At 44.2% G+C, this 10945-nt stretch overlaps 1 protein-coding gene across 1 annotated transcript; it reads left to right on the plus strand.

Annotated features, from left to right (window-relative positions):
- The first annotated feature begins 2138 nt into the window (after window positions 1-2138).
- Window positions 2139-2596, plus strand: Sf3b5 (splicing factor 3b, subunit 5, 10kDa). Its single transcript, XM_013026950.1, has one exon. The coding sequence runs from the start codon at window positions 2259-2261 to the stop codon at window positions 2517-2519; it is 261 nt and encodes an 86-aa protein (XP_012882404.1). The 5' UTR covers window positions 2139-2258; the 3' UTR covers window positions 2520-2596.
- The last annotated feature ends 8349 nt before the right edge of the window (window positions 2597-10945 follow it).

Genomic DNA, 10945 nt, shown 5'->3' on the forward strand with positions numbered 1-10945 from the left:
ATGATTATCTTTCACCAGAGCAAATTTACTTTTGATTTGCTACATTCTTGGGCTGGAGGCGTGGCTCAAGTGCTAGCATACATGCCTAGCAAGCTTGAAGCCATGAGTTCATATCCTAGTACCATAATTAAAAAAAAATTATCTATGGTCCTTATTACCTAAATTTCACATCACCACTTAGTCTAATTAAATATACAATTCCAAAGTAAAATCTGTATGCTGATACTGCAATCATCACTTCATTACTTTTTCTCTTCTCTACTATCAAAATCTAGTCACCTTTATAAAACAACTTAGCAAACCAAAGTTTTATCTTCAGCATCTCAATCACAAGTCCTTTGGAGAAATTTTTTTCAACTGCCCAGCTATTTGTTGGCCTTATGTGGTGTTTTGGCGCCCTCTAATGTAAAATACTGTTCTAACACTTGTACATAGCAAAAGTCTCCTTAATATTTGTAGTAAGGGGAAAAAAGAGCCTAGTTTTTCACTGAAACACGACTTTTTTTCCCCTGATTTCCAGAAACCATAATGAAATTTGGATATAATTTATGAAGACACAGGACATTTGAAATTCACAGAGAATCACGGTGGTTCGAAACTCAATAAGGGTATTCATAAAAGTGCATTTGCTGTTTTTCATAATGCTCTAATATCCCTTCTACAATTTGCTCTGTGAATAGACACGAACATGTACAGAACACCACGCATGCAAGACTGTCCAGCACAGCACTGGAAAAAACATAAATATCAGTCAGCAAGGGTAGTTATTTAAAATATACTAGATGTACCCAACAGCGTGTCATGCAGTGGTAAAACAGAAATAACTTTTTTTTTTGTCATGGGGCTTGAACTCTGAGTCTGGGCGCTGTCCCTCAGCTCTTCAGCTCAAGGCTCTACCACTTGAGCCACAGGGCCACTTCTGGTTTTCTGTGGGCTAACTGGAGATGAGAGTCTCATGGACTTTCCTGCCTGGGGCTGGCTTTGAACCGCGATCCTCAGATCTCAGCCTCCTGAGTAGCCGGGATTACAGGCGTGAGCCACCGGCGCCCGGCTAGTCCCAGGGAAATTTCATTCCACTCAATAGACTTCAAAACTTCAAAGGATTTGACGCCACCCGGTATTAAGAAGTAGGTAGGGCAAGAAGTGTCATCATGCAGCTTGGCAATGCACAGGGAAGGTGAAGCCACTCACCCGGGTCTCGCAGGCTGTTATCCCTGCGTGCATGGCCCCCAGAAACCTTCACACCTATAAAACACATGTACTAGAGTCCTTGTGGGGCTGGGACTGTGCTCAGTGGTAGGGCGCTTGCCTAGCACGCTTGAGGCCCTGGGTTCAATTCCTTGGTACTACATAAACAGAAAATAAATTAAATTAAAATTGCTTGTTAAACAAAATATAAATACAAAATGCCATTTAAAAAGTAAAAAATACATAAAACAAACGTAGCAAAAACGTAATAAAAATAAAACTACCTGTTAGCAGAGTTCAGTGTATTTCCTCACATGGCCAAACGGGGCCAGCCTCCCCTCCCTTCCCCAGCACCCCCAGGAGGCGAGGGGGCGGGCACTGAAGGAGCTGAAGACCCCCGGATGGAGGAGTCGAGGAGGGAGCCGGAGCGTGTGGGAGCGTACTGGTCAGCAGGCAGGAGAGGGCTTTCTCCCGCCACGCAAAGCGTAAGAGACCAAGCCGGGACCCGAACTCGAGGAGGCTCGCGTCGGGGTGAGCCACACCCAGCGTGGCCGTTGCCCCACGTTAGCGATCAGTTACCCCGGGAGTTCTTGGCTGCAAGCAGTGCTGACCTACTGGGTGGTCCCCACTCCCTCTCAACACCCACCCGCCCGGGGGTGATTCCGGCAGTCCCAGAGCGAGCCAAGCGCTGCTCTTCCTACCTCGGCCCGCGCGAACCCTCGAGACTACAAGTCCCAGCATGCAACACTCAAGCGACAAAAGGTCTGCCCAATCACTAAAAGGACCAACAGGCAACGCTCTCCAAAGAGGGCGGAGCCCCGTGCGAGGGCAGCACCGTTGCCGTGTCTCCTAGGCAACCCCAATGCCAAGGCAAAATGCACTTCCGCTTCCTCCTCTAAACCCTATGGCTGAGCGTCACGCAGCTCCGTCGTCGTGGTGACGTCGTTCGTCCGCGACCGAGCGAGCCCAGCGGTTCCGTGTGGCGGCGCGCGTCTCTCCGGCGGGAAACCTGAGAGTGGCTGCTCCACGCCGGTAGTTTCTGGTCTGAGAGGGAAAGGCAAGGCGGCGAGATGACCGACCGCTACACCATCCACAGCCAGCTGGAGCATCTGCAGTCCAAGTACATCGGCACGGGCCACGCCGACACCACCAAGTGGGAATGGCTGGTGAACCAGCACCGCGACTCCTACTGCTCCTACATGGGCCACTTCGACCTTCTCAACTACTTCGCCATCGCCGAGAACGAGAGCAAGGCCCGAGTCCGCTTCAACTTGATGGAGAAGATGCTGCAGCCCTGCGGGCCGCCGGCCGACAAGCCCGAGGAGAACTGAGGCCCGGCCTGGCCGTGGCCGCCGCCGCGCGCGCCTCTCCCCGCCTCCTCCCGCCGCCCTCCCCGCCCCGCCCCGCCGCCCGCGGACCGTGGCGACTCCGGAGCTCGACGTCGAGAGAGCCTCGGCCTCCCGGAGGGCTGCGTGCGCGGCGCCCTCAGCCCTAGCCGGCAAGACTTCGGGAAGACGGCACAGGAGTGGAGGGACTTGGAGGCTTTGCTTTGGGTTACTTGGTTATCGCTGTTTTATCCATAAAGTCTAGAAATTCGCCAATCCCTCGCTGTGAACTTGTTTGTTTTGGTGGGCGGATTTCCGGGATTGCTCTGGGGAACCAAGATTTCCCGAGAGTACCGGTGAGGAATGGAGGTGGGGAGGGGCTGTGTGTGACTCAGGCCCAGCGTCCTTTGTAAGGCCCTCACATCCACAGTGCACACTTGTGTATTATTCCTTACCCCGAGTCCTTCCTTCCCCACCTCCACAGCGTTTATTTTGGGACTATAGAGCCTTTTAAGTGTTGAGGTTTTCAGCTTCAAGCACCTTTTACTCCCAATTCAGGTCGGCTGTCATTGACCTCACTTCTCTCCTGAATTTGGCCATATTTTCAAAAGTGACAAGCTGAGAAATGAGTTATTCGTTCAGTATGCAGCAAATGTTCTTAAGTAGCAGGCGTTTCCCCAGGCTTTTAAAGGCTTACCTTACACTAGTTAGGGGAAAGAGGGACCAAATAAATTGTCGATGTATAAGGTGTTGGGAGATAAGAGCAGCTGGTAGGACCACAGTGGTGTTTGGATTATTAAACTGATGACACTTGAGCAAAGACTTAGGGAATTGAGAGAGATTCTTTCCCATGTAAGAGAAACGGCCAGTGCACTGGTCTCAAAGCTGGGAGAGTGATTGGTTTCTGGGGGGTGAGGGAAAGGCAAAGAGGCAAATATGGCTGGAGAGAATGAGCAAGAGGAAGAACACAGACAAGAAGAGGAGGAGGAAGGAACAGAAGAGTCTTGTAGGTGAGGAAAGAACCGTTGGAAGATTTTTTTTTTGTCGTGGGGTTTGAACTCTGGGCCTGGGCACTGTCCCTCAGCTCTTCAGCTCAAGGCTAGCGCTCTACCACTGGAGCCACAGCGCCACTTGAGGCTTTTTCTGTTTATGCGGTGCTGAGGAATCGAACCCAGGGCCTCATGCATGTGAGGCAAGCACTCTACCACTGAGTCACCTTCCCAGCCCACTGGAAGATTTTTAAGCATATCAGTGACATGGTCTTTTAATGTATCCTTGGAAAGTGACTGTCAATTTGGCCTTGGGACTCTTGTACTATAAAATTATTGGTGACTAAATCATTTTATGAAGGTTGTAGTTACTGATATCACACATTACAACAAATTTTTTAAAATAGTGACATAACTTAAAAAGTAATAAAACATCGCATAATAATACTTATATTGTCTAGCTAGTTGCCTTTGGATCATACCTGTCATCCTAGACAATCAGATGTTATATTGTAGTCTGAAGCCCACCAAAGCAGAAAAGTCCATAAGACTCCATCTCCAAAATAGCTAACAAAAAGCCAGGCTAGAGTTGTGGCCCAAGTGGTAGAGTGCCAGCTGTGACCAAATAGGCCAAGTGAGTTCAAAGCCCAGTACCAGCAAAAAAAAAGAAAAAAAAAAAGGAATGGTAATGATTTCTCCAGCACATACTTAAGAATTTCAGTAGTAAAAAAAAAAAAAGAATTTCAGTAGTATGGATAGAACCCAGACACATGCTAATCGACAAGCCTTTATCACTTGAGCCAGGCCTCTAGAGAGCATGGCCTTTGTTTTTTTTTTTGGTAGGTCATGGGGCTTGAACTCAGCTTGGGCGGTGACCCTGAGCTCTTTAGCTCAAGGATAGTGCTCTACCACTTTGAGCCACAGCGCCACTCCCAGTTTTCTGGTGGTAAATTGGAGATGAGTCTCACGGACTTTCTTGCCTGGGCTGGCTTTGAACCGAGATCCTCAGATCTCAGCCTCCTGAGTAGCTAGGATTATAGGTGTGAGCCACCAGCACTCAGCAAGAATGGCTTTTTAAAATACAGTTTTGCTCATCAGCAGCTGGCTTAAGATACGACGCGATTTTCATGTCTGCATTCAAACTGTTGAGATATGAAGTTTTAGTTGAAAAATTGCAGTGTTTGGTTTTATTTTTTTTGGTGGTTCTGGGGATGAAACTCAAGATCTGTGTATGCTTGACAAGTGCTCCATTATGAGCCTCATCCTCAGTCCTCCAAATACACTTCATAAACTAGTATAGGAGAAATATTTAATTTTTTTTCACATAGTTGCACATATTCTCTGTCAATACAACGGTGGAAAATGCTTTTCTGACCAAGAGCAACTTTGATATTTCTAACACCATTTGTAAGCCAAATAAAATGATCAGTAACAGGCAGCCCTCCTTGCACAGCTTTCAAGAACCCAGTGAGAAGCACGCGTCTCTCATATACCCGGTCTTACATGGCTTGCCAGCCCAGACAGTTCCCACTCTTGTTATAAAAGTAATCCATGGGGCTGGGAAGGTGTCTCAGTGGTAGAGTGCTTGCCTCGCCTGCGTGAGGCCCTGGGTTCAATTCCTCAGCACCATATAAGCAGAAAAAGTGGTAGAGCGCTAGCCTTGAGCTGAAGAGCTGAGGGACAGTGCCCAGGCCCAGAGTTCAAGCCCCACGACTGACCAAAAAAAAAAAAAAAAAAAACAAAAAAAAAAAAAAAAAAAAGTAATCCTTGGTAGGTCGTGTGTGTGTGAGTGCACACACGTGTCGGTGTTCAAGTTTCAACTTGGTCTTGGTGCTGTCCCTTAGCTTGAACTCAGTACCTGTGCTCTGTTCCTGAGCCTCTGTGCTCAGGGCTAGCGCTCTACCACTTGAGCCACAGTGTCACTTCCAGGTTTTACTGAGTAGTTTACTGGAGATAAGAGTCTCAGGGACTTTGCTGCCTGGGTTTGCTTCAAACCATGATTTTCAGATCTCAGCCTCCTGAGTAGCTAGGATTACAGGCGTGAGCCACTGACGCCTGGCCATGTAGTTTCTTAAAGAGGAGTTACTGAAACTAGATTAATGAACTTTGCGTTAAAGTTTGTACATCTGTTGTCAACTTTGAATATATCTTTTACCCAGAATTGGCTTAGAACATTATGTATCAGGTTATTTGGAATGTATTAGTTCACAAGCCTTCCAAATATTAACACATGGGCATTTATTTAAAAAAATCACTTTTTTTCTACAAATTTTAAGTGTTTGCATGGGTAGTTGTAGTGTGTCATCTTTCCTGAAGTGATGGACCTGCTTGGTTTATTTTCAAGAATATATCTATTAGGCTGGGGGTATAGCTTGTTGGTACAATATTTGCTTAACATATGCAAGGTCCTGGGTGTGATCCCCAACACTGGAAAAACAAGATAACAAAAACAAAAACCGACTGTGTGTCAAATGCCCAAGTCTGAGAAATAGGGCTGGATTGTGGTTCAGTGGTAAAGCCTGAAGTGCTGTCTAGCTTGCTGGAAGCCCTGGGTTTAATCCCCAGCACTATGAAAATAAAGAAAAACAAAATACGTTTTCATTCTTACACATAGAATGGGGCTTACACATAGAATGGCTGGGGCTGGGAAGGTGGCTCAGTGGTAGAGCGCTTGCCTTGCATGCATGAGGCCCTGGGTTCGATTCCTCAGCACCACATAAGCAAAAAAGAAAAAAAAGCCAGAAGTGGCACTGTGGCTCAAGTGGTAGAGTGCTAGCCTTGAGCTGAGGGACAGCGCCCAAGCCCAGAGTTCAGGCCCCACAACCGGACCCCCCAGAAAAAGATATGGCTTAGAAGAGCAGCAGTTTAGTTTGCAATTCAATAATGCCTTCCTGAGGAAGCGCAGGATCATGCTTTGTAGGCAACAGAAATGCTTTCTACATCCTACCATTTTCCTTATCCACAATGTCTTCGAGGACTAAGATTGCATATAGCAAAGTTTACTGCTTCATCAAGGAAGCTGTTCAGTGAAATTGGGATATTTTTGGCTTTCTTCTTATTCAGAAGACATGGCAGATTATGATTACTAGTATGGTTTTGTGCCTTCATTTATGCTAAGTGCTAGTAGAGTTACCAGTGTTTCTTTTGTACCATTTATGAGCAAGTTACCTCTGAAAAGGGCAAGTAGAATCAGTATAATTATGAAAACAGTTTAACTTCAGATTCCTGAAATTCCTTCTCCACACTTTTTGCTTGAAAAAATGATAGTATATTATAGTTACTTATACTTGAGTATTTGGAAGATTTTTCTCAAAAACAAAAATAGAATGAGATGGGCTATGACTTCAAGAAAGCTATTAAACTACTGTTTCAGAAGATTCTTTCTGGGTGCTGTGTTGGGAGTAAGATATATAATGTAAAAGAGTAGGTATTGTAATTGAAAAATGTCAAACAGGAATGCTTTTTCCCTCATCCTTACAGAACTTGACAAAGATGGGCAATTTCTTTCAAAAGTATACAGATTGCTACACAGTGAGCCCCTGTTCCTAATTAGGCCAAGAGAGAAGACAACTTGTACTAGAAAGGAAGGAAAGGCCTGGATTTATTTTATGGGGTAGCATATGTGGTGAATTGAGTAATGTGTACCTTAAGAATTACAAAAATTAAGTCATTTCAGAGTTGTACAAACTGGGATTAAGATTACACAGAGCAAAGGTTTTGCTCTGTTTATTAATGGATGTATCTAGAACAGTGCCTGGTACATCCCAGATGCTCAATAAGTGTGAGTATGGAACATAGGAAGATAGGACTTGGTTCAGATAATACATTGCTAATCCGTGTGCGTAGGCAGTGTGCAATTTCAAAGAAAAGAGATAAAAGAAAACATGCTTCTTATTGCAGTGATATCGTTATGAAAACAACAGGGATAATAGCCATCATTCGAGAGTTTTATGGCGTGCTAAACATTTTACATTTTATTTGATGTCATCTTTTGGTGGTATTAGCTTCATTTTTTAGGTCAAACAGATTCATAACCATCAATGTGCCCAAAGTCACACAACTTGTCAGCTAAGTTTGGATTTGAACCAAGTTGTAGAGTCCAAATTACAACCACACTATTGCTCCAAGTAGGTCTAGTACATAAAATATTAGAATGATTTTACATCCATTCTCTCAGATTTAAAAGCACCAATAGTTTCACATCTGTAATCCTAGCTACTCAGATGGCTAAGATCTAAGAATCATTTTTTGGTTTGATTCAGAATAATATCTGTATCCAACACAGGGGGGCAGCAAATGATACTCAGAAATTACTTTTAGAAAAAACCAACTGTGACCCTGTAGATTCCAGCTGACTTCAAAGAGGAATCAGCTGTTGATTTACTCCCACTGATACTGCAATTAGGAAGCTACTTGGTGAACTCCTAAAGCAATAGGCATGTGTTCTCAGAAAAGTTTTACAGATCTCTGTGTTAGCTTACAAGGACAATACCCTATTTGGCATCTGCCCTTGAAAGGATGTAACTTGGTCAACTAAATACAGCAGCACATAAATAACTCAGATCCTTTGTAGCAAGTGATAAATGCTAAAGAAAAATTTAGAAAAAAGTTCAGAGGGTTTTTAGGAAGAGAGGACTACAAATTGCCATAGAGGGAGGTGAGGGCCTTGTTGTGAAAGGCTTTTGAGCAGAACCTTGGGTGATAAAACAAGATTTATACATACGAAACCAAAGGCAAAGCATTAGGAGGCTCTGGGGGTATTACCAGTGGCCCCAGGAAGGGCAAGATTAAATCACCATTCTTTAAAGTTTGTCCTCCTTCCACCCCTCCTCCGAGAGGCTCTTACTAAGAAATTCAGGCTGACCTTGAACTTTATAATCCTTCTGAAGTTCCTGAGGAACACACCAATTGAGTCAAAAACTGGTTTGTTACTTCTAATAACTTTTTCCTCCCCCTCCTCCTCCTGCTTCTTCTGTATTTGGGATTGAACCCCTACACCTTGTAGACACTAGGCAGTACCACTTGAGCTATGCCTCTCAGACCTCTCAATTTATGATTTACGAAGTCTTCCAGTCTTTGTCCCCTGCTTTTGTCAGGCTAGAAAACCAAGCTCCAAATACTGGGATGATAAAAACAACGTAACTATTACTACTTATTGATGGTTCAATCTGAGCCAAAGATTTCTATGTTATCTCAATCATCACAAGAAGCCTGAGAAGGTTGATATGTCATTACACCAATAAACAAATATAGAGGAAAAATTAAGTCCTTTGCTTAATATCACTTAGCAAATGAGCATCAGAATGGAGACTTACTCTCAGGACTCATTCCTATCTAAGACTGATTCTAAGCTCTTCAAAGATCAGAGATTCTAGAACAATGTTCTACTCCTTAGAAAAATGATGTTGTTGGGGGTTGCTTTTGTTACTTATGGATCTGGTGAGGGGGGTTCCCATGTTTTAGCAATGCCACACTTCTTGGAAAATCATGTTTCAGAATTAAGCTTTCCAGAAAGATAATTTGTTTAACCAAACATTCTTAAAGATATTTAATCTTGAGATCTTTTTTTTTAATTTTAATCAAGAACTACTTAAGATAATGCTGAGAAATGTATGTGGGGGCTAATGATTCTTGGTAATGAAATAATCATTTTTCAGTCTGGGGATCAAACCTTGGCCCTCACGAATACTACTAGCCAACTACCCTGCCACTTGAGCTACACCCCCACTTCTGGTTATGAGAAAGAAAATGATACACTCAATCCTGGGCTTGAGGAAGATGATTCCAGCGACAATGTGGAGGGTAGAACTAACTCATAACCACAGGTAAGTCTCCTTTCCTGGACTGTAATCCTTCAGATGGAAGAATTTGGGAGGAGAAGTTCTTTGTTCTCAGCACAGATTATTCCTTTCCTCCCCCAATCTCTCTGAGACAAACAACTTAAAAATATTAGAAAGAAAAGAGGCATTATATTGCACAGATTAGTTATGACACTATCTAAGGTTCATTCTTTCCCAGGCCAGAGAAGTAAGGAAGGGTAGCCCTGGTGCTGTGGAGGGGCCTGGATATTTTTGTTCTCTCCATGTATTCGTAGAATATGTACACAGATCAAGTGTCATCTAGCCTACTCTGAGAGGTGGCAATCTGTTCTTAATTGGCTTTTTCTCTCACCTCCCACATTTCTTCTAGCTTCCCCATGTTCTGTGTCTTCCTTAAGGCGCCCCCCCCCCACACACACACGTGTTCACCTAATACCTGTAGACTCAGTCACTGAACTGAAAGAGAGGAAGCGGCAAAGGAAGAGGTGCATTGTGGGAAAACAAGGCATGGATGATCCATCTTGTCTTCCTTACAAATGGCCCTTTGAAGTGCTGTCTCTTTGATCTGTATTACCTCAGAATCCTTGCTTGTGTCTGCCTTCCTCATTTTCTCTCCACTGCTCTCAGTTGTCCTCCTCCTCTCTTAGTCCACTGTCACTGTCCTGCTTCAAAGAATCGACTCCTTGCTTCCTCCATGTCTCCTCACAAATCAGTGGCCTTCAATACAAAATGACTTCATAGCAGGCAAAATGGGGGTGGGGAGATGCGATGCCAAGTCTTAGGGATTGTGGTTCAGCATCAGAGAGCTTTGAGTCTTTACCTCTCTGCATGGGTTCAACTTCTGGTGAACTGTAGCATGTCCTTTCAGTGTTTTGTTCTGTAAAACCAAGTTCTTGGGATGACCCCTTCATCAGTGTGGCTGGGAGAACCAAATGTATGTCTTTTTTTTAAAGTAGGTTTTAGTTGTCATTGTTGTTGGTTTGTTTATTTGCTATGCTGGGGATGGCAGCCTGAGGCCTGAGCCTGAAAGGCAAGTGCTCTACCACGGAGCCAGCTCCTCAGTTAAAGTTGTCTCTTTGTGGGCTGGGAATGCGGCGTAGTGGTACAGTGCTTGTCTAGCATGCCTCAAGTCCTGGATTCAATTCCTCAGTACCACATAAATGGAATAAGCTGGAAAATGCATTGTGGCTCAAGTGGTAGAGTGCTAGCCTTGAGCAAAAGAATAGTGACAGGACTGGCAAAAAATATAAGTAAGTGAAGTTGTTTTTTTTTTCTAATTTAAAAACAAAAGCACAAAGACTGACATAGGTATTATTTATATCACAAATAAACAATCTGTCAAATTTTCTTCTCTTTTTTTTTTCCCATTTCAACACAACAATGCTCTGATTGCATGGGGGTTCCCAGGCCTCTGTAACTGGAGCCACATGGGACCAGATAAACAAGCAAGGTTGCCCAGAAGAATGAGCTTCATTCCAATTTTAGGAGCTTCCCTTCTGCAAGTCAATGTAGAAGGTGCCCAGGATTCCTATTCCCCCCTAACCCTTCTGTTCTCAGTACCTATGTCAGAGAGTCTAACTTGTTCTCCAGCACAGAGCTAAGCAGCATGGGCCTAGCATGGGCA

The sequence above is a fragment of the Dipodomys ordii genome, unplaced genomic scaffold (assembly GCF_000151885.1).
Source record: "Dipodomys ordii isolate 6190 unplaced genomic scaffold, Dord_2.0 Scaffold98, whole genome shotgun sequence".
NCBI classification, from domain to species: Eukaryota; Metazoa; Chordata; class Mammalia; order Rodentia; family Heteromyidae; genus Dipodomys; species Dipodomys ordii.